Below are 22,933 nucleotides of genomic sequence, written 5' to 3'. Positions count from 1 at the left end.
GTAAACTTGTGATAGCCAAGGAATTTTTTTAGTAAGAGGGCGGCTTTTTAATTAGAAAGACTAAATTTATATAATGGGTTTATTTTTATAATTTTAATGTAATTATCTTCATAAATTTTTAAAAATTTAAAGTATAAAATGCAAAATAAATATTGGGGCTAATTATAATTTTAGTGAAGCATTTTCATAAATTTTTAAAAATTTGAAGTATAAAATGTAAATAAAAAAAGAATTCAGCTAGGCCAATTATAATTTTAGTAAGGGCATTTTCATAAATTTTAAAAAATTTGAGAAGGGTATTTTCATAGATTTTAAAAAATTTGAGATATAAGATAAAAATATAAAAAATTCAGTGAGGACGAATGATCACCTAGTCTTATGTTGGGTCCTATGGGAATGTTTTTGCAATTTTTTCAAAAAGATTGTACTTCAACGGAACAAATTTAGTCCCCTTGCATAATTAGTAGGTTTCATAGTCAACAACCTAACAGTCATAAATTATGTGGCTATTGAAAATGAAATATATATTATATAATTTAAGATACATTGCCTATAATTTTGAATTTGATGCAAAGGCCATTGTCTCCACTAGTCCACTGTAAATGGCTCGTGTTGGCATCCCATGTAATTATTGATAATTTTATTGACGAGGATATTGTGAATATCTCCTTCAATGTGAAGTTGGAGGTTTTTTATCTTGTAATTAGTTTAATATTATTCCTCTTCTTTTTGGCAAAAAATAAATAAATAGTAAACAAAAAGAAAAAGAAAGAAAGAAAGGACATATTATGCAATTACGTAGTACTTGACAAAAGAAAAAAAGAAAAAAAAAAAAAAAAATTGAATGTCTTATCCCTACATGAGAAATTGGGGGAAATGAATGTTTTACCAAATTATTTTTTTTTATTATTATTTTATTTTATAAATAACATCTTACAAAATTATTATAGAGGAAAGTTCTATTCTTTATAAACTCCAACTCTCGTAGAGAGTTTAATTTGTTTTTCAAAGTGGAAAGAGCCTAGTTGCGGCAAGGTGGGAATTCAAGTCTTTGTAGACTCAAAGTGAGTATGAAAAATAAAAAATAAAACATAATAAAATAACTTGATGATTATCTAACTTGATAACGGTAGTGTATTAGTTTACCGTTTAAGTCATGAAGTGTTTGCTGCATTTCAGGGCAAAAAAACTTGATTGAGCCCATGCACCACACTTACAAAAAAGTGGACCCCACCATTATTGTGAGTGACTTAGTGTCTTTTCTTTCGAGCATTAAAAAGACAAATCATTTTTTTGTTACTAACGTCAACAAATTCAATTTACTTTCGGGTGCCTAACGGCAAAGAAAAAATTTGTTATATATAAATTTAAATTTTAAGAGAGATAACTGAGATATAAAACGTAAAAAATTCCATGTAGAATGTTTAAATTAACCTATGTGATGTGCGAACTAAGTGAAATTTATGAAAATGATAAAAGCCCCTACTCGTACATAAGTGATTTGAAGTGCGCGAAAAATAAATAAATAAATAAATTGACAGCGCTCTAATAATAAACTCCAATTCTCCACTTTTTACCTTAAACCCGGTAGGAAATTTTGTTTATTCAATTAACCCCTTTCCAAACCACAAATGAAACAAAAGCTTACCCTTTCGTCTCTTTTCTCTCACTTTCTTTCTCACTCCAAAATATCTGTTCGTGCTCATTTTATAGCCTTAGTTCTGTTTCTTGTCAAAAGACTAGGTGTGCAAGTGCAAGGTGTTTCCTTTTCTGCAACTCGTCCATTATTTTTGTGTTGAACCCTATCCAAATAACAGAAGAGGTTCGTTACAATCTTCTTATATTCATTCCTCAATTTCCTCTCTCTCTATATAATATGTGTGTGTGTATATATATATATATATACATGTTTCTGTGTGATTATCAGGTTTGATTAAGATTACAGGTCTGAACAATCACTGAAGTTATTGACCAAACACACATTTCAGTTCCTAACACGCTTTCCCATTTTCTTCTTTCATTGTGTATATACACTTATACATATATGTATCTGTGTGAAATTATGTATGTTCTTTTTTATTTGGAGGTTATAATTTTAGGCATGAGGACCAACTTCACTGATATTGTAAAATTTCTGTAATTAGGTCAATGTTGTATGCAGTTTCTGCTCCTAAACCTTGCATATCCTACCCAAGAAGCCCTCATTTTCATAGAAGGCATTTAGTTCCAACAAGGCTTCGTGTATCGGCTTCGTCCTCACCGAATCCAAATGGCTTTGAAAAAGTGGAGTACACTCCGTGGCTGATTGTTGGATTGGGGAACCCCGGAAACAAGTATCATGGAACTAGGCACAATGTAATCAAACATTTTTATAATTTGTGGCTTCAATTTTTCGTCTTTGATTGTTTAATTGTATCTGTAATCCAACATTTTTATAATTGATGGCTTCAATTGTTTCATGTTTGAATGTTTAATTGTGTTTGTTTTTATCACTAATCAGTGTTTACATTATCTTCAACACTAACAATTTTGTGGGAGATTTTGTATTAGGTTGGTTTTGAAATGATCGATCGAATATCTCAACAAGAAGGCATTTTGTTGAACACGATACAATCAAAGGCGTTAATTGGAATAGGTGCTTGTTTCAGCTTTAATTTCGTTTAGTTTTCTTCACTTATTTTATCTAATTGTTAATTTTTTCCCCTTTCACTGTGATTTTGATAGTCATTCAGATCTTCTTTGTGCAATCAGTACAGGTTCTATCGGAGAGGTACCAATTCTGCTAGCAAAACCTCAAGCCTACATGAATTTCAGTGGAGAATCGGTTTGTTCACTCTTTTTTATTTCAGCTATTAATGTTTACTACTTTTATTCTGTTGTCTACTTTCATCCGTAATTAGCCCATTATATTACTGGCATGTTTGGACAATGATGGTATATTCAGTGACTTAATTATGTTTTCACAGTTTTTACTGTGAGAAATGAGAATTATCATGACGAACATGGCCATCATTGAAAATTAGGGATAGGGTCTTTTTTATTTTATATATATATATATATTAGTAACTTTTTTGTAGTTTCTTTTTGCTTTTTCCTTCTACAAGAAATAATTTCAATTCTAGCAACTTTGGCGCTGTCCCATATCTTAGTTGTATTGATAGCTCCAAAATCATTGAAAGTTGCAATCTTTAGGATTAAATTTACCTTTAAACGCCGCATAAAACACACTGGAGCTGTTCAATTTCCATCGGCATGAACACATTCTGTATATAGATGATTTCAGAATTGTAGCTAATCTACCTCTTTATGTAACTTTGCCCATCTATTATTGGACCCCAAATCACCCCAATTAGAAATGTAAATCTGTTGGTACTTCTTCAACGATGAGTATTGCTGGATGAATGTAAATACGGTCCAGCAACCAGGAATGATGTTGAGTAAGAAGAAAGCTAATGCTTGATAAACCAGATTTGGCTATTTTATGAACCAAGCAGACTAAATGGGATATATTCATAGGCATTTAGTTGTATAGAACATTAAGTGCTGCCAGTGTTTTCCTATTGCTGTCTGCATACTTTTTCTAACAGAAATTACTTATAAATATATATATTCTAAGAGAAGGATCTCTCCTTATGTCTCTATATAATGAGCTTTCAATAAAGCAAGTATTTTATATTAGAGAAACTGCCTTATTGGAATAGTGGGCTGGACAGTGGACACGCACAAGACATAGTTTTTATACGTTATACTGGAAGCTAATGGTCCTTGCCTCTTAGTTTTATTCCTATGCAATAGTAGTGTTATCAATATTTTGTTGTGACCTTACTGTTCCCCATTGAGTAAACCTTTGGATTTTGATATGTTGAGAATTTTCGCTGAAAAATGGTCTTTGATCTTCTTCTGATCCTATAATTGCTTGCTATGTTTTGCAGCTTGTTTCACTTTATATGGTTGGTAATTTTGTGGCAGCAATCTGTTGGTCACTGTTGTGATTGCTCTAAAAGGCCAATTACATCATAGGTCTAGATCAGCGTGAAAACAACTAAAATTTGTTCGTATTTCTGTTGGTTTGTTTTGATTTGTGTCAAAATCATGCAACCTTTTAAATTAAATATATTGGTAGATCTGTGAGATTCTTCCTGGAGCTTTGTTTCTTCAATATGCTCATGAACTTTGGATAGTTTCTGTATGCCAAATCATTGTATGCTTTTAGAACTATGTCAAGCCACTTATTATCCCCTCACAACACTAGGTCAGGCCTTCTGCTTACAATGCAATCCACAATTTGTGGTCATTAAGTCTTCACTTTTCAAGCCTGAGAAATTTTACTTTTGATTCCTTGTAGCTGCAAATATTCAATTACTGACATGTATCCATGTATGTCATCTGGGTTTGATTCTGGCTTTATATGCACATTAAAGGATGTTGCAACCTTTTTCTTCATTACGTATCTGCGTCTAAATTCTCATTTTTCTCGTTCTGACATGTTCTCCAGCTCTATTATGAAATGAAAGGACTTTCGTCTAAGTCCATGTTTTCTTAAAGCATTATCAACTATCTCCAATTTTTCTTCTCTTATTTCTTTCTTTTTCTTCTTTTCATTCTCAAGGTTGGACCACTTGCTGCATATTATCAAGTACCCTTACGTCATATCCTACTGGTATGCATCTTCACATCATAGTGTAGCGTATAGTATAATTATTCATTGCATGCCGTTACTTGATATTTTGTTGGGTATGTTTGACATCACATGTTTTTGAGACTTGCTCATATAGGTTTATGATGAGATGAGTTTACCAAATGGTGTTTTGAGACTTCAGCCTAGAGGAGGACATGGCCATCACAACGGGTATGTTCCTGGATAACATTTGTAGCAAAATTTGCAGAAGCCCATATACTTTACTTTTTATTAGATTTAGACTATGGTTATTCTGAGACGAATTTTTTGGTTAAGTATGATTATTCTGACTCTTTGTTTTTCCCTCTGAATGTTATTATAGTTTATGACTAAAAACAGGAATTGCTGAAAATTATTTTTATGATCAGTCTTGTTAGTTTTCCTTTTAGGTTTATTATTTTTCATAGGAGAGCCCTGATATTTATTGCTAATCTATACGCATGTCATATTTATATATAGTCTTCAACTAACTCAAACAGGTCTTTTCACAGGCATTTGGATATCTAATTTTCAATTAACTCAAATGGCTTTATCCCGATCATTTTGAAATGAGTTTGTGATTCATATTTTTCCATTCATCTATGATCAAGGATCTATTTTTTCATTAAATCTTAGGTTATATTAAGACTCAACTATTGTCCTCCAGGATGAGATTCCATTTAGTTCTTAATAATTTCAGTGTTTTACTGCCGTGACCCTGTCTTTATCGCACCTTAATCTTGAATGGTTAAATCATGCTAATCCCAACTGCTGCAGCTGTGCAGAATATGACAGGGCAACCTATGCATAATAGTATTAGAAATTGAATGGATACTTCATGCATACAGAAAGGTCTCTATAATTGATTTCTTGTTGCAGAGTGAAGAGTGTGATGGACCATTTGGATGGTCGTCGAGAATTTCCGAGGTTATGCATAGGTTGGTTTCTTGAAACCTTAACTGCCTTTAGCATATTTATATCCTAAAGTTCCAGTGTTATAGCCTGTTGTTGTTTCCATACATAAAACAGTTTTCTGGTTGTAGGCATTGGAAATCCACCAGGTGCTATGGACATGAAAGCTTATCTTCTACAGAAGTTCAGTTCATCAGAACAGAAGCAGGTAAAATTCAACTTTTTGCACAGTTTCACTTGTGCTTATCTCGTTGGACTACAGTCTTGATCTAATATGATCAGTCATGTGACAATAGACTAGATCTATCGTTTCTTCACCTATTTCATGAAGTTTATTCTTGTCCCTGAACAACATTTGTTGGGTTTTTTTGTTTTATTGTTTTGGACATCCTGGTGTAAGTTGTTTTTCCTTTTTTAATATGTTATAGTTTGAGTTGCACACTAGTTTACTGATAAACTCAATTAAGTGGAGCAGATATGGCTCTGCAGTTTCCTTGACTAAATAGGTTAATTTGATTAAATTTGTGGAATCAATGATTACTTATATTGTATCTCTCTCTCACACACACTTACTCACACACACAAACACATGGTGAGAATTCTAATGTTATGGGCTATCTGGGCAGGTGGATGCAGCATTGGAACAAGGAGTTGAGGCTTTGAAGACCCTGTTCCTCAATGGATTCAACAGCAATATCACTAGATTTAATCTGGTGCAGAAATACAAGTATCACAAAGTTTGATTCTCACTTCCAAAAGGTTATAGAGGGCAGTTACAAAATCATGTCGCATTGCCTCCCATTGTGGGAGGTTCATGTGTTCGAATTAGTTTTTAAAATTCTTGATTGATAAAAATATTCTAACACATAGTAATCTTGTTAATTGTTATGTTATCCTTTAACACATTATCAGTCAATGGTGTCTCTTTTACATTTCATGGAGTCTGCATACTTTGTTGGCACATTTTGTGAACATAGAAGGCCTTAGAAATCACAGAAAGTTATATTCAAATGATAGAACTTTCCTTAACTGAAAGTGCATTTTTTTTTTTTTCAAACACATAATTTAAAATAACTTCCGGACTTGAGTTTCTGTACATTATCATGTCAAAAAATTAAGATGGCCAATTTATTCACCTCAAATCATAGAGCAAGTGACTAATATTCTTGTTTATCATCTCTGTTCAGATTTTTCATGTGAAATATTGCTGCTTGACTTGTTCAACCTATTGACTGCACTTATCATCGTCGTAATTGCTTTAATTCCATATGAATAAAGTCTGTGACATGAATTCTCTCTCCAATCTTTTCTATTGCATGTCATTGCGCTTACTATATTTAACTTTGTAAAGTCATTTTTAATAATCTCGTCCCATGTTATTTTTGGTTGCCCTCTCAGTCGTTTACTTCATAATAACTAGTCTTTCTCGCGGTCACTATGTCTCCCATGCCTTTCCTCTAGTACTTAAATGATACAGCTTGACTTGACTACCAAACTATTACTGAACCTGATTAAACTCAAAAGCCAAACTCCATTTATTTATTTATTTATTTCTTTGTCTAATGACAAAGGGAAGCTAGGGTTTCTCACAAGGGAGAAAAATCATTATCCACCCATGATTATAAAGCAGGGGTGGTTTCTTATTGTAATAAAAGCAAACAAAAGCTCCAACAGCACAGCATAGGCTTGAGGACCAAATGGCATTAGTTTTACAAAGCAAGAACATTAAGCATAGGCATCAGGGTTTTGTAGGAGGTAGGCTTCCACAACCTTGTACATTCCTGTGGCCTTTTCCTTGCCAGCCTTAATGAACTCTTCTGAGAGCTCACCATCACCCTTGTTGTAATATTTGCTTGTCATCTTCGAGACAGTTCCGTCGTTAAGAGATGGTTCAAGCTTAACCTCATAAGAAATTGATTCAATCTGCTTGTCCATCGAGGCATCACCTTCGATCAGAGTATAGTTGTAAGTGAACGTCTCTTCGTTGAGCTCATCAATTCGGTACTTCAAATAATTCAAAGTGCTTCCTGCATGAAACACACCCATGAAATGCATGTTTCTATTATGTAAAAAGCATTAGTTTGATCATTATATATGATTTTCTATTATAGGGTTCGAATCATAGAAATAGTCTCTCCGCATGTGGGGGTAAGGGTATGTACGTCTGACCCTCCTCAGACCCCGCAATGGCGGGAGCTACTTGTGCTGGACTAATCCTTTTGTGTGTTTATAGTAAGCAAACTAACCTTCAGCAAAGTTGATCTGTTTGATGCTGCCAGCCCCTCCATTTCCCTGAGTAATCTCAATGCTTTTGATAGCCTGTGGCATGATTTTTGGGATTAAGTTGTGAGAGTCAAGGACTGATGCCTTGAATAACCTTGCTGGAGCAATGGTGTTGGTATATTCCTCAGTGAAAGTGGTGACACCCATTGTTTGCCTAGAGTTTTGAAGATAATCAGGGAGCAACTAAGATGGGAGCTTGGTTGAGGAGAGAATTTTGTTTGGATAAGAACAGGTGGTGAGAGGATGGTATTTATAGGTACAAGTCAGGCGATCCTTTGCTTCTGAAATTGTTTTTAATTGGTTCATAGCAAATATATATACATCTCCTTGTCCTGATTTGCATGAAACCACATTATATTACTAGAGGCGGCATACTTAATCCAAAAATAATGGATTACTCTAAACTAAATTACTATATCCTGCATATTAATTCCTAATAAGGTCATCATAGAAGAGATAGAGAGATCAGAAGATAAGTGTCACGTCTCACGTTAGATAAGGGGAGGGGTTGTTGGCACTTATATATGTGAATATCTCCTATTTTTATAGACGTATTAGGAAAACTGTAAACATAAAGAGTGTAAAAAGCAAATAGTACACTCTAACTCTCACGTTCCGAGTGAATTTGGTTGTGACAGTAAGTCATACTCAATTATAAATACACACAAGTTAATTCCTTTTCCTTACAAAATGAAGGATCACAATTGTATATAAGCATGTGAATTAGGTCATGACAATAAGTCATGCCTTGCACTAAATTGCATAGACACACAATTCCTTTTCCTTGGGGGAGAGGACAAAATGAAGAATCTATTTAGACTCTGCTGAAACGTAATAAAATAAAAAATAAAATGACACTCATTTACCAATGTTTACTTTGTTGGGATAGTTTAATGTTGTCTCTATGCATTTCACTAGTTCAATTCATTGTGGGACAAGGGCTTGTTAGTAACACAAGAAGCTATTTTTTATTTTTATTTTGTTCCTTATTGAAGGATGTTGTATACTTTCTGGCTTCATTAATGAAAGGAATTAGTTACCCACAAATCGCTCCCTCTTTATATCTCTTCCCAGTGAACATACACCAATACATTGATATAGTCAACAACTTCTTTAATATATATATATATGTAATCAACAACAATTAATATGAATGTTCACTTAGTATATGAGTGCTAACTGCCTGCAAATGTGTGTGAACTCATTAGATTAAATTTCAGACTTCATACTAGAGCCGACCGAGCCAAATGGACAACACCAAGGATTAACTGGTTGTTCTAATATCATAATTCTTATATAACGAACACGGATCATATTAATTATGCAACAACTTTAAATCGCTTATATAATAATTACAGCCTACGCAACAAATTTACATAGCATGTTGCCTAAACTAGATCCCGATTCCTTGCCTAAATTTACATAAGGACCTTGCATATCCTTATACTCGATTATTAAAATAGAGTTTCACTCCTTTCAAAAATGAAAAGTAGAGAGTTCGAGTCTCTTCAAGAACATTGTGAAGGTTTATTGCCAGGACTAAACTACACCTCAAAAAGAATGCACTCCATTGAATTAGATGTAGTACCCTTCTCTAGTTCTCTTAATATATTGAACCAGTTTTAGGATATAAATTTTTGTTTCAACTGTCATAGAAAAAGCAATGCAGCCAACAAAAACCACTCCAAAAATTTACCCGAGCCAAAAATCCAACCAACTTTGAGATTGGCCAGTGGCCTATTTTTTGAAAATCTTTATGAGCTACAAAGCTATGCTAATGTTAATGTTCGTCACAAACTCAGAATAGCTTCCATAAATAACATACAGTATGGAATTAAAAGAGTTTTAAATCCATCAACTTGTACAAAAAGTAGATTAATCTTGTTTGAATCAACACAATAAGGGATTTAATTGTAGCTTGTGGATTACCGGTGCTCGAAGAAGCTTAAGAATTACAAGGGGCTGTACAAGAATCCAGAGGAACCCTCAACCTGCAATCCCAAAGGTCTCTCACAACTTCATCAACCAATATCTGGAGTATGTCACCGTCGATTTCGGCACCGGTTTCAAATTCTTCAATCTCAAAATCTGTCCATTTCCCCAAGGAATGACTCATCTCCCTCTCTATTAGCTCATCTGGAATCAACCCAGCTAAATCTGTCCACTTTCTGATCTCCTCGACAACCTTATGAATCAGCATTGCAGCATCCATGCATAATGGCAATCTTGTCCATGCCCTGAACCCAGATTTAGAGTATCGATCGTATCTTGAGTCTAGATACTCCATCACACAATCAAAAACAAACCCCTTAACTAGATTCCCCTCTTTGGCATCCTTCAAACCGAGAAAGCAACTAGAATTTGTCCATAAGAAACCAGCAAGAGTTTCCAGTTCATCTAGAAGAAAGCGGCATATGGAAAACTCTTCGATTCCATCTGAATTATGTGGAGCAATGTTTCCAAATACCAGTTCAGCACTCAAGATTACCTCCTTTGCATGGACGAGCTTGCTTCCACTTAATCTGGCCTCCGCAATGTTGAGACTGTATAATACTTCAGAAATATGGTTAGTGAGATCAGTCACAAAAACTGTACAACTCCTCCCTTTGCTTAATGAAGTTGCAGAATCCAAAAGATCTGCATCAGGCTCTAACAGTTGTGATTCATCATAGGAGCAATCCATTGAGTCGTGATGGAGTTTATGTCCTGAAATTAAAAGTAAATGTTGGAGCTAATAGATATATAGATGCTTCAACAAGGAGACTAGAATAATGCCAGAAAAGTATTATCGTCATTATAAATATTTTCCGCCAAGAATGTGGCCTATCACCAAGGTAGTTCCTTACCTGAATTATCATCAAGACTACTGGAAAAGCAACTATCGTTTGAAAAGGAAGCTTCAAGTACAGACCCTGGACTGAGATGATCATAGTCACGTGAATACCCGACTGAAGCCCCCATTGTCTTCATTTTAGCCTGCGGGCAAATTAAAAAATAAATTAAATAAATGTTTGCGATGAACAAAACAAAGAGAAGGTGCAGAAAGCAATGCCACTGAGTCAACACCAGCAAATGATTCCAAGAAAAGGCTTTGAGAAGTAACACTAGCAAGAAAGCAAGCAAACTTCTAGGAAAAATTCCAATATTGGAAATTCATCACTAGTTATTGACTAATAATACTGCCTATGATAATGGCAGGGCAAGTCCGGAAAAGATGACCCTAACCCTTTGCCACATGATGAGAAACCATACCTGAACTTGTTTTGAATCCATTAAAAACCACAAAAAGTTAAGTTGCCAACAAGTCCAACTGCATAATCCCTTACTTCAGAATTCTTAACCAGACACTAAAATGACCTTAAAATTAAAGGAGCTACATTTTATTCTCATGCTTCATATGATAGTCCTACAACTATCATCAAGCAACTAGAATGGGATAAGAATGCTCTGTTATGCAACATTAGAAGAGTTTCCAACTTATAAATTACTGTTTCTCATGATCAAACATAATTATCTTGGTTTGCGCTTCAATTCGATAGCTCATAATGGGTTACACGGAAATTCGGAATCAACCTTAAGTCATTTTGATAATGCATTTAAAGCTATAAAAAGATAGGGAAGAATTTTAGTGACCAGTTGCTAATTGCTGCAACTGAACAAGCATCTTAAAGTACTACAAAGAATTAAGAAACATTGGATTTCAGTTCTGTAGTAAACCAAGAATTCTTAAATGATTACCTGGAATATAAAGCATTAAGTGATAAAAACAAAGTCAAGTTTGGAAGTCATCTCGAAGCTCTTAAGTCTCAGAGCCACTTAAACAAAAACTGGTCTCAACTGAAGTATGTCAAGATACTGAGAGCTTTTGATGACTAGAACTTGCAATCATAATATTACTTACTAATATTACTTACTAAATAGCCAAAATCCAACATGTTTAGACAACCAAAACTTGCAATAATATCACTTGTAAAATAACCACAAAATTGCTTCACCAGTTACATGAACATACAGAAGTTTTAACTCCGTTGTTGCTGTCTAGAAACCAAACCCAATGTTCTTAAAATTTGAATCCACATATGGTTTTGATTCCATGCTCAGAATCCTTGTGAAAGGAATCTATGATTTCTTCTTTTTATCTATCAATTTATTATAAATCTCTTTACAAATCTTACCAACCATAAATATTAAATTTTATTACATCTCACACTCCATTCATTGATATATGCAATTCTCTTACAGTTTGTAGTGGTAGTAGTAGTACAGCTGGAAATCTTGTTCAGCCAAAGAGAGGTCCTTAGGAAGGAGTTTGTAGCAGGTTCAACCTTTCAGAATAAGGCTTAGACATGCTGAGTATAAAGGTATATATGTATCAATCTACCACAGCTCCGAAATGAGAGCCAATACCAGCACGCAGAAGGAGTCTCCAAAAGCCAGTTCAGGAAAATATATCCACAGAAAGCAACTTATGGAGGAATCTATTCATTGGAAGATTAGAATTGAAAAGTTGAGGCGGATTACACTAATTTCATATCTTTTAAGCATCCCTACAAACAAGTATCCCTGGCACCAGGGTGAAATCAGGCTATCCAATGCCTTCCATTGACTTGCATATTTTATTTTGTCTTCTAGACAAAATTTAATTAATGCACTTGGTAACTAAATTGTGGTTTGCCAGATTTGACACCAATACAGATGCATTCTTAATTCTCACTATTATTATGAATTGGAATGTATGTCAAATCGCAAATATTTCGTTGGACCTACTTGACAATTTAATCATCGAATGCAAATTTATTTAAAGGAACCAGAAAAGGAAAAGGAATAAATATACTATATTTAATCTAATTCATATTTAATTCTTGTTTTCCGAGTTCATTTAGGACTTCTGGTTTTTCCTTATTACTTAATTTTACATGATTAGGGAAGTCCAAATGGGTTTCAGTTGGGATTATCTACTATGTGTTAGTTACAGCAGTATACGTTCACATTAGCAGCTGCCAACATCCCTTCCCATACAAAAAGTTTAACCACGTACCTCCAACCATAATTCCACAAACTAATGTGTTAGGAACTCTGCAACCAAGCTAATGACACTAATCAAGAAGAACAAACACATTAAGTAATAAAAGGTTGTACAATTTTATTTTTATTTTTATTTTTATTTTTATAAGATAAGAAAAAGGTTGTGCATAATCAAGACATCTACAAGATTTGAACTTTTTTGTGCATTCTGCTAGATTTATTGGAATCTCAGAACTCAAAACCTACACTGGACCAGAACAGAAACAATATTCTCTAAACAGCATGCCAGCTGCAATAGTTCAAACAGAAAAAAGTCCTGCTAATTATTCAGATAGAAAGACATACAGATTGAGAAATAAACTTCTCCATCCAAAATATTTTGTACCATGCAACAAATAGTGTTTAAAGCCATATCAAAGGTGACAAAACAAGTGTCACTAAAACAGTGCTTAATGCATTATAAATTTCCATTTTGCCAACTCAATGAAGAATCAAATAGTCAGAGACAGATAGAAATGAAAACTGACCTGGAAAGTCATATTAGATTTCAACATATGACCACCATAGCATGAAACATCTTTCTGGTTAGATCCAACAACCGCACCATCCTGAGAAACCGGCTTCTCTGCAGTCAAGGCAGATATTAGCTCTTGGAGAATCATAGCAGTGGTTTTCTTTGGTAGAGTATCTCTGGATGACAACTCATCCTCTTGTTGGCAAGTCAATTCCTTCAATTTTTGTTCTAGAATGGCACCTAAAGTATCTCCCCTCAGCGGAAATGGTCTTTGTAAGCATGTCTTTTCATCTCTATCATCCACTTTTGAACTTTGTGGCGGAGTACTATTACAAGCAACTGCATTTTGATCCCTTCTTTTCTCTTCCATTTCTGTGGGGATTTCGTTCTTGTGCTTAATTGGGGCACTAAATGTGAATGAAATAACAGCATTGTCCTTATTACTACCAAATTTTTTACTCTCTCCCAGACGGCTCAATCTGCTTTCAATGCTAGTGCAGTTCGTTGAGTGAGAATGAAGTCCCACCCCTTTACCAGCCACTGCATCACAACTAACATTTCTTTGTTTTCCCAAGGTGGAAGTGATGAAACCAGGACTTCCACCTTGTCTACCAACATTCAAGGACCTCCTCTTCTGCAATGGTAATAATGGATCATCTCGCCTGTTACCAGATTTTCTATCTGCATTGAACTTGCAATTATCCACATTGACAGGTATCCTAGTCCGGGTACGACCACTTAAACTTCGGTTTAAAGCAACAAAATCTTTGGTCTCATTAACAGCATTTGCAGCAGATGAGACTCTGTTGCTGTGCAGATTACTACATTTTGCCCTTTGTGGAACACTATCCCTGCCTTGCAGCATGTGATTTTCCCTTCGTGCCTTGTGCTTAAAACCAATAGAAGATGATACATCATTTTGAGGCTTGCACTGTTGGCTTGTAAGATGCCGCTGACTTCGGCCATCTTGATTAAGAGGCTTTCTATTTGGTATTGGTTCAGAATGAGTTTGCATATTGTTCCTTGCTCGTGAAGCATGAGATTCAGATTGCTCCCTACTTTTCTGAAAAATTCTCTCTGTGTCTTGCTCAAGGGAGGATACAGGATGTCTCAGCTGACTCCTTTCTAACCCTTGCGGAGAAGGATTGACATGATTTGAGACAGTGGAAGCAAATACTGATGGATGTTCCCCCACATTTGGTCGAGAGTCCACAATATCTACCAAATTGCCACAATTTTTGCAGGAATGCTGGCCCTTCAGTGACTTGGCTGCACTTGCACAATGACTGGAACCTTTTGACGGATCCAGTGATAGAGCTATTGTTTCCTCCAACATGATGTCATTTCCGGGAGCATGATGTGTGGTATTCAAATAAGTAAGAGCACATTTTGCCCTACTTGTAGCTTGCAAGCCAGGTTCCAAAATTTTAGCTGCAGCATCAAACAACCGAGATTTCCTAGGGGCATTTCTCCCAGATACCATCCTTGGACTCTTCACAGGAGAAGCAAGTTTAGGATGATGCTTTCTAGACCGCGACAAAACACTCTTTAACTGCAATGCCTCAGCCCCAAATCTAGTCACCGGTCGCCTTTCAAACAACCCTGTCTTCTGAAGCTTCTGAGGCCTCAATTCATTCTTCGAATTTCCCTTCTCAAAATTCAGATCTTCCTTAATAAACCCACTATGATCATTCAAGAATTTCTCCTCCATATCATTGCCAAATCCAGAAAATGAAGCTTTGTTCGACTTATCTTGTTCTACAGCAGGCATATATTCCAAACCCATAAGCCTAGCAACCAAATTGGGAGATCGGATTTCATGATTTTGCTCAACATCAACACTTCGAGTCCCGTTTTTCTTCACATGTGGGAAACCCCCACTGTTTTCATGAGCAATCTACATTCATACAAAATAATAGTAGCCAAAAATATCAAGAGAGTCAAATTAAGTATAAATATAAACTGCCCACAAAAATACAAGCAGACAAGGCGATCAAAATTTACAAATAAAATGCATACCAGACGAAGCTTGGTTAACTTCTCATCTCCTCCAAACTTCTTCGAAGCTTGCTTTGCTCGAGCTAATACAATGCAGTAACAAAAATCAAACATTTTGAATCATTTTTTGTGTCACATTCACACACACATCTAAGCCACAAGAGCATTGTACTCTAATTGACTGTAAAAGACAAACCTGGTGGAAGCAGTTTCTTGGAGAAGAGCTTCTTCTTGGCGAATCTCCGGTTCCAATCGAAGAGCTGAAAGAAGATGCCCACACAACCACCTGGCCTGTGAGGCTTCTTCTCCGTAATGGCCAAACACGACGCCGTTTTCCCTGTAGTATCATTCATCTCTCGAGCAAAATCCAAATGATAACCCTAGATTCAATTATTTCAGCTCTGCTTCGAAAAAACACTACACACCAACAATCCTCTTCAAATCAATCAATTCGCAAACCCCAGATTCAAAAAAGTCCCCCGAAAATCAATCAACAAACCCTAGTTCCCTCAAACCAGCGGGCATTGATTGATTAATCTTATATTCTATTGATTGATGATCTCATTTCCAATTTGCAAAATCAATCACTTTCTCTCTCATTCTCGAGTCACATTGTGATCCAAAAACAGCATGAGATGCTCCGAGTAAGCAACTTTCACAAAAACTACATGAAACTCTGACCTCCTTTAGAAAGCCTGAACAGAAACAACCCTATACAGATAGGGAAAAATCCCAATAATTATCACACTAGCACTGTACAATCACCACAGTCTCTCTCTCCTCTCTCTCTAAGCAGAACTGACAGGAGAGAGAAAGAAAAAGACTTCCATCATAATCAAATCAAATCACAACCAAAAGAACCACCATTTACAAAAAGGAACAATCTCTAAACCGACGGTACTATATAGTCTATACACACAGTGCACATATACACACAGTACTATGTGTATGTGTGTGTATATTGAAGCTGGAGGCACTGAAAAGGCTATGGCGTGAAAGCGGCTGGTCTTCGTTTTCACTGTGTGGAGAGAGGTAAAAGTCTGTAGAGTACAGAGTGGAAGAGTGAAGGTTGAGAGGTGCGCAGGATAAGTAGGATAGGGACAAATAGAGCACACCACGCGCATCTAAGCGATGGTCAACAGGTCAGCATATAAAGATAGAATCGCTATGCACTATTCAGTTGGTTCACATATTCATAAAAATAAATAAATAAATAATAATCAAATTGAATGCTGCATTTTAATTAATTTGATTATCAATTATTCGGTATGTCTAGCGTACTTTATATCTACTCCTTATGAGAAAGAACCATAATTCTTTTCTTGCGAGTCACAGAAGATCGAATGAGATCACTTAAACAGCAACATAACCAACTTGTTGTATTAGTGTAGATCATGTGCATTGACTTTGTGTTTGCGTAGATTGTTAGTGCAATGAATTACATGTCTTACGTCATAGTGTTACAAAATAGATTAAAATGTTGTTATTGTTCATTAAGCGATGTAATTGTTGTATATGGATAGTAAATTTATTGCATAAGCAATATGAAGCTATTCATTAGCGATTTGAATTGTTACATAAGCGATCTAAACGACAAATAATGTGACATAGGATGAAATAGTATAAGAAAGAATCAGAGTTTGTAAAGGTAACATAATAACAAAGATGTAAGATTTATGAATATATCACTCCCGTGAGATAATTTTTAAATGAAAATTATTTTTGTTGAATTGTGTTAAAGAATACCCATTCTGCCCTTATAAAAAACTAGAAAGGTGAACAATGTTTTGTGAGAAGGAAGGACTAATTTTTATTATTATTATTTTTTATGTGCGCCTTTAAAAAATATTACTACGTATGATTGTAATAATTAAATTTTATTATGTTAAACAGACCATGGTAAAACCGTAAAAGAAAGGGTGCAGACTACAAGTGAGTGTTGAAGGGTGCGCAAGATAAAGAGGGTAGGGAAAGAGAGCACAGCACGCGCATCAAAGCCATGGTCAACAGGACATCGTATAAAGATAACATGAGACAAAATTTAAAATTATAAAAAATAAAATAAAAAATTAGAACACGAGACTTCTATATATGTGTCGTCCAGTCTACGTCTGTCCCGCTATCTTGCGCTGTCACGACGTGGAGGTGGAGCGCATTTTTCAAATATCTATGCGTTTGATTCATACTCGCAGACGGAACGTACTCGCTTTTTGGATCTGACACGCGGTGTAAGGTCCCGAAGCTTTGATTTGTTTGGTTCTAAATAGCGAGTAGCGCCGTTGATATACAACATTTGAGTGTTGGGACGAAAAGGGAAGCTGAGTTGTGTTATTTTAAGGACACGTGAGTGCCATGCACCGCCAAGGCATCAACATATCAAGTACTCCGTAAAAAACGTAAACCTCTCTACTTTTCCTTTTTCATATGCTCCGTATTAGTTAAAATTAGGGCTGACCACGGATCTAGATTCAGTTTTGAGTAAAATTTAAATCAATTCGGTTCTCATGAATTGACTAAATCTGAAATCTAACCGATCCGTGCAAACTATTAATATAAATCAAACAAAGCCGTAAAATAACTGATAGATTCGGTTTGATTCCCACAAATTAAGCTTTTTCAAATAGTCCAATATAATTATATTATAGTTATGCCTAACCCAATATATGATTATATTTTACTATTTTAGTTATGGCTTAGACCAAATAATAAATCTTTCAAAACAGTATGTTGTAACACATTTAATCTAAAAACAAATAAGGAATAAAAAAATAAATAGAAATAATATATTACATTATATATATATATATATATATATATATATATATATATATTAATTATATAATATAATTTACGGATTGGATCAGATCGGTTAACAAATTGGTTCGATTTTTTCAGAGTTCAATCCGTTAATTGAACCGCTCATTGCGGATTGCTAATTTTTAAAACCATCACCGAACCATTGGATCAAAAAATCAAATTAAACCACACGGATCAGATTGGTTCGGATCAGTTTGACGGATTAACGGATTATTTGAACACCCCTAGTTAAAATCTTGTCCAAGTTAAAAAGTCAAAAATAAAATAAAAATATTTTCTCATAAATTCTCTTGAAATTTTTAATAATAATTTCTCATAAATTCTCTTGATTTTTTTTTTTTTTTTTTTTAAATTTACACTTTGTTATGTATACATTGAAACTTGAAATTTTTTTAAAATTTATACTTTGTTAGGGATTTGGATAGATAACTTTTTCTCCCCGTCCTTTCTTTTTTCTCTATTAAAAGTTATCCAAACATCATTTCCACTATTCTTTCTTTTAATCCCTTCAAATCACTTAATCCAAACGAAACCTAAGATAACTTATACCGGGCAATGGTTAGAGAGTTAGTTGTTAGTGGGGAATGAAGGGAATCTGGGAATGTGATTCGAATAGGGTAGTGAGCATTTCCACTATCCTTTCTTTTAATCCCTTCAAATCACTTAATCCAAATGAAGCCTAAGATAACTTATACCGAGCAATGGTTAGAAAGTTACTACTTAGTAGTTAGTGGGCCCCGCGGTGCGTTCCCAATAATATGTCCTCCTCAAGAGAGAAAGCTCGTTTGGCAATCATTTCTGTTTCGTGTTTTTTTTATTTTTGCCAGCACATTGTAGCAAAGTAAAAGAACGAAGTATGTTTGTTAACATTTGCTGTCATTTAAATAGTACCAAAGTGCTTCGAAAAAGCAATCAAAACTGAAAATATAAATTTGATGTTTTTTGTTATTTCAGCATTGTTAAAAATTTAAAAAAAAATAAAAAATAAAAAATGATATTCATAACTAACCATTTAATTTTTCAAACTTGTAATATTTTTTTTTGCCAAACATGCCTTCATATTTTTGTTTTCAAAAAAAAATTTGCAACAAATTTATTCTATCAGATAAGTTTTGAAATAATATTGAACACATTCTAAAATAAAGATGGTGATTCTACTTTGGATAAAAACAAAAGCACAAATTAAAAACGGTCCTCAAATGGGCCCATAGCCTCTATGTTTTCCTTCTAAACTCTGAATTGAAGTACAATCTTAGATTTCCTTTTTACCGTATTCCTTGAATTGCTCTTTCTGTTGAACTATTAATACTATTAGTCGGTAGACCAACTCCATGTATCAAACTTTATTGTGTTAGTCAATTGCTACTACTTTAAGCTAAACAAAATGGGACCATTGACAAAACATTATTTCCCCAGGAAGGTAAACTGCAATTTACGAATGTCCCCTTGCTTTAAACACACTTCATAAATACACACAAAGAAACCTTAATCTTTATCATCACCTAGTACGGAGCCAAAAGATATTTTTTTCGCTTTCCAAATTACAAAAGGCAAAGTAAAAGTATGAATTTCCTGCCTAAGTAAAAAAAATTAAAATCTTATTTTATCAATATATTGGGCCCCGTGAATTCTCTCTCAAATCAGATTTGACAAAGCAGTTGCCCTTTTGTTTGAATTCAAGGAAGTGGTTAGCCAAAATGCTCTACTAACTTCACGTTTGGAAAGCATCACAACACTATTGTTATGAAATTAGATAAAAATATATAGATCAAACACATCTTACACAACGATTTAGTTTGGTTCACCGAAAAAAACAGAGGCTATATTAACGAGATCAAAAACAAATTTTTATATAAGATGCGTTTGATCTATTTAAAATGTTTGTCATAAATTCGATTCGATCTCATTTACGTCAGTAAATATTGAAATGCATATATCACTCATTATATATATATATATATATATATATATCACACCATATACATATAGCTAATTTACATAGAAATAGAGAGATAAATCACGCAACAATGGTATATATACACGTTACATAGATGTTCCGAAAAGATTATTTTAGTAAAATTACAGATCCATTACTTATATTTACTTCAATCTTCTCTCGATCTTCAAAGTGATGCCACTAATTTATGCACACTCTCCACCATGATGAAGCTTTCCATCTCTTGATTTTGAAAGAGAAAAGAAATACGTGTCAAAGGGAAAAATATGTGTATAAAGTACTATGTGATTGTGATTTGTAGGGTATAATTATTAGGTAGTCCCGGACCATTGACTTATGTACCAATGATCTAAGAGTACCAAATAATTTATTGCAATTTGAAGAATAATAGAAGATGCGTAATAGAATAAGCATCATAGGTTGCGTTTTGTGTGTTTGTTATATATGTATGGGCTTTTGGAATTATTTGTATATGGGACCTTAGTTGGGCTAAGGCCTAGACTTTAGTGAATAAACTTAATACGAACACATTTATAAGTTATGTTTACAACACGTTTGCGAACAAACAATCTGAGCAAGGAGCTGTTTGAGATTAGTTCATTTGCTAAGTAAATGAACGCGAGCCAAGCCGAGCTCGAGCTATTCACTAAACGCTCGGTTCATTTATAGCGGTATGCTTAATCTGTGTCCTTCTTCCCCCTTTGCAACTGTGGTCATTGAGGATATTAAGCAATGTATTAGTGTTTCCACTCTATTAACATACATGATAATTATGTTTTATTTTATTTTATTTCTAACTCAGCAAGGCGATCTGCATGAATGCAACAAGAAGAAAATTTGAAGGGAAAAAATATATGAGAAAACTATAAAGGAAAAAAAAACAGAAAAAAGGATTTGGTTGAAGAAAAGAACTGCAAATATATTTGAAAAAAAAAAAAAAAAAAAATGAAGAATAAGAAGTAGAGTTGGAAGAAAAAAACATAGAAGAAAGAAATAGAAAGATTTTTAGAAAAACTAGTATAAACCACGAACATTGCACGCGATCAAAAACTATATAAAATTATAAAAAATTAAATATCATATTCGGAAGTGTAATATTCTAAATAAATAACAAGACATTTTAATGACCAAAAAAACACATTTAATAAAAATTCTTTTAATGATGAACTTCTCTCGTCCTATAACTCTATTGATGAACTTCTCTCCTCCTATATCTTACAATTCTATGGAGGAATTTATTAAGACTAGGACTCTTCTCTTGTAAAGATATAATATACATAATTAAAAAAAAAAAAAAGTTAAAATAAATAATAAAATAATTCTTTCAATTTGACCATGACCTTTGTAAATCTACGAACACACAAATTATATATAAATTGAATGGTTCATTATAATCTTATACTGAATTTTGATGACCATAATTGATGCTTTGAGCTTTTGACGGTTGTTATTGTTCGGTGCAATGTTTCAAATTTTGATTGAACCTGAGCTATTAATTAAAATTTTCCATTGCTTAACAACCGTCAAAAGCTTCAAAGAGAGAAACCAATATTACTTTTGAAGTTTTGACCCAATGGGTTTGTGATATTGATGTATATGTAACTATATTCATTTAATTATATTTCACCCTCTTTCGTGGATATTTGGCCAGATTTTTCCACGTACATGTATAATCTATGTTTTCGTTGTAAAAAAAAGGAGTATGTAGTGGAGAAGAAAATAAGGAGAGAAGGGTAGTTTAGACATTTTACTTAATAAAATAAAGTGTTGAAGCGTGGGAAGAAGTAGTTAATGGATTGCCAATATCAACTCCCTTACATTTATAATAACTAAAAAGATAAAAAAATAATGAATAATGATATAACATCCGAAAAATATCTCCAAAATAATCACCGAATCGTGAGATGAATTGATCATGTCAAACTTTTAAGAAAAAGAAAATTTACTGTTTGAACACCCCCGTCTTTTAGATATAAGCCAAGACTCCATCTTTTAAAAAAACTTGTAAGTAATTTGGAAATCTTGTAAGTCCACCACGTTAACTTTCTTTGGACTTTGTAGGTTTGAGATTTCATCTGATAGACCACAAAGATTTATACAAAACATTATCAAAAAGTTATAATAATAATAAATAATAAAAAAAAAACCCAATTTCTTCGATTCTACCATAACTACGTCGGTTTCATGTTTTGCCCTAATTCTTACTTTCAGAAATTGTGAAAGAGAGTATTGATTGAATAGCTATTGGAGAAGAAAACTCATTACAAAGACTAGAAGGAGTGTGAATCCCGGATCGATATTGTTATGAGAATGTGTTCTGTTATTTGATTTTTTTAATTTGTGAGAATTTATATATATGTTAGATTTGTGTATTTAATTACCATATCTTCAGACCATTGCATTCTTTATCCACGATCATTGAATAGACTTTTATTCTTTTATTTTTTTCTTTAGTTTACTCAAATTTTTTTTTTTTTGAGGAGGTTACTCTCTAAGTCTTATCTTTTAAGGAGTCTAACGTGGCCAAGCCACATCGGGTGACTATTTGGGAGATAAGTTTAGTTGCTCTATCGCTACTCAAAATTTAAAGATGAAAAATTACCAACTTGTACACAAAACATACCACAATATATATATAGAGAGAGAGTAGGTGGTCTATGAGTAGGGAGAACTACTGTGAACTTGACATCAAGACTTGTTCCTAAGATGAAGAGCTGTTGTGTTCTCCCCCTCCTCCTGGTGCTTTTCCTTGCTCTCTCTAGAGGTAAAA

At 34.0% G+C, this 22,933-nt stretch overlaps 3 protein-coding genes across 3 annotated transcripts; 1 reads left to right on the top strand and 2 right to left on the bottom strand.

Moving 5' to 3' along the window:
* The first annotated feature begins 1,650 nt into the window (after positions 1-1,650).
* Positions 1,651-6,501, top strand: LOC132316100 (chloroplastic group IIB intron splicing facilitator CRS2-B, chloroplastic-like). Its single transcript, XM_059814612.1, has 9 exons — positions 1,651-1,822; positions 2,145-2,355; positions 2,551-2,635; positions 2,757-2,824; positions 4,610-4,660; positions 4,776-4,849; positions 5,537-5,595; positions 5,701-5,777; positions 6,196-6,501. The coding sequence occupies exons 2-9, from the start codon at positions 2,149-2,151 to the stop codon at positions 6,310-6,312; spliced, it is 738 nt and encodes a 245-aa protein (XP_059670595.1). The 5' UTR covers positions 1,651-1,822; positions 2,145-2,148; the 3' UTR covers positions 6,313-6,501.
* A 603-nt stretch (positions 6,502-7,104) lies between these two features.
* On the bottom strand, positions 7,105-8,059 carry LOC132316101 (major strawberry allergen Fra a 1.07-like). The gene is made up of 2 exons (XM_059814613.1): positions 7,816-8,059; positions 7,105-7,596 (listed from the first exon to the last, which is right to left on the bottom strand). Exons 1-2 carry the CDS (start codon positions 7,997-7,999, stop codon positions 7,295-7,297), a joined length of 486 nt encoding a protein of 161 aa, XP_059670596.1. The 5' UTR covers positions 8,000-8,059; the 3' UTR covers positions 7,105-7,294.
* A 1,579-nt stretch (positions 8,060-9,638) lies between these two features.
* LOC132316098 (uncharacterized) lies at positions 9,639-16,469 on the bottom strand. The gene is made up of 5 exons (XM_059814611.1): positions 15,586-16,469; positions 15,411-15,472; positions 13,405-15,288; positions 10,699-10,828; positions 9,639-10,558 (listed from the first exon to the last, which is right to left on the bottom strand). The coding sequence occupies exons 1-5, from the start codon at positions 15,740-15,742 to the stop codon at positions 9,798-9,800; spliced, it is 2,994 nt and encodes a 997-aa protein (XP_059670594.1). The 5' UTR covers positions 15,743-16,469; the 3' UTR covers positions 9,639-9,797.
* Between the last annotated feature and the right edge of the window lie 6,464 nt (positions 16,470-22,933).

This window comes from Cornus florida, unplaced genomic scaffold (assembly GCF_030987335.1).
Source record: "Cornus florida cultivar Cherokee Brave unplaced genomic scaffold, ASM3098733v1 CherokeeBrave_3.0.0_Hap2_Chr07, whole genome shotgun sequence".
NCBI classification, from domain to species: Eukaryota; Viridiplantae; Streptophyta; class Magnoliopsida; order Cornales; family Cornaceae; genus Cornus; species Cornus florida.
The sequence above is the reverse complement of the archived record's forward strand: the minus strand, read 5'-3'. Positions and strand labels throughout refer to the sequence as shown.

Bases quoted from the DNA above. Each gene is read 5' to 3' on its own strand.
- LOC132316101 (XM_059814613.1), bottom strand. From the start codon at position 7,999: ATGGGTGTCACCACTTTCACTGAGGAATATACCAACACCATTGCTCCA. The intron at 7,597-7,815 runs GTTAGTTTGCTT...TGTTTCATGCAG, and splicing joins ACAGATCAACTTTGCTGAAG to GAAGCACTTTGAATTATTTG.
- LOC132316098 (XM_059814611.1), bottom strand. From the start codon at position 15,742: ATGAATGATACTACAGGGAAAACGGCGTCGTGTTTGGCCATTACGGAG. The intron at 10,829-13,404 runs GTCAGTTTTCAT...ATTTGCCCGCAG, and splicing joins AATCTAATATGACTTTCCAG to GCTAAAATGAAGACAATGGG. The intron at 10,559-10,698 runs GTAAGGAACTAC...TTTTAATTTCAG, and splicing joins TAGTCTTGATGATAATTCAG to GACATAAACTCCATCACGAC.
- LOC132316100 (XM_059814612.1), top strand. From the start codon at position 2,149: ATGTTGTATGCAGTTTCTGCTCCTAAACCTTGCATATCCTACCCAAGA. The intron at 2,825-4,609 runs GTTTGTTCACTC...TTCATTCTCAAG, and splicing joins TGAATTTCAGTGGAGAATCG to GTTGGACCACTTGCTGCATA. The intron at 5,778-6,195 runs GTAAAATTCAAC...CTATCTGGGCAG, and splicing joins GTTCATCAGAACAGAAGCAG to GTGGATGCAGCATTGGAACA.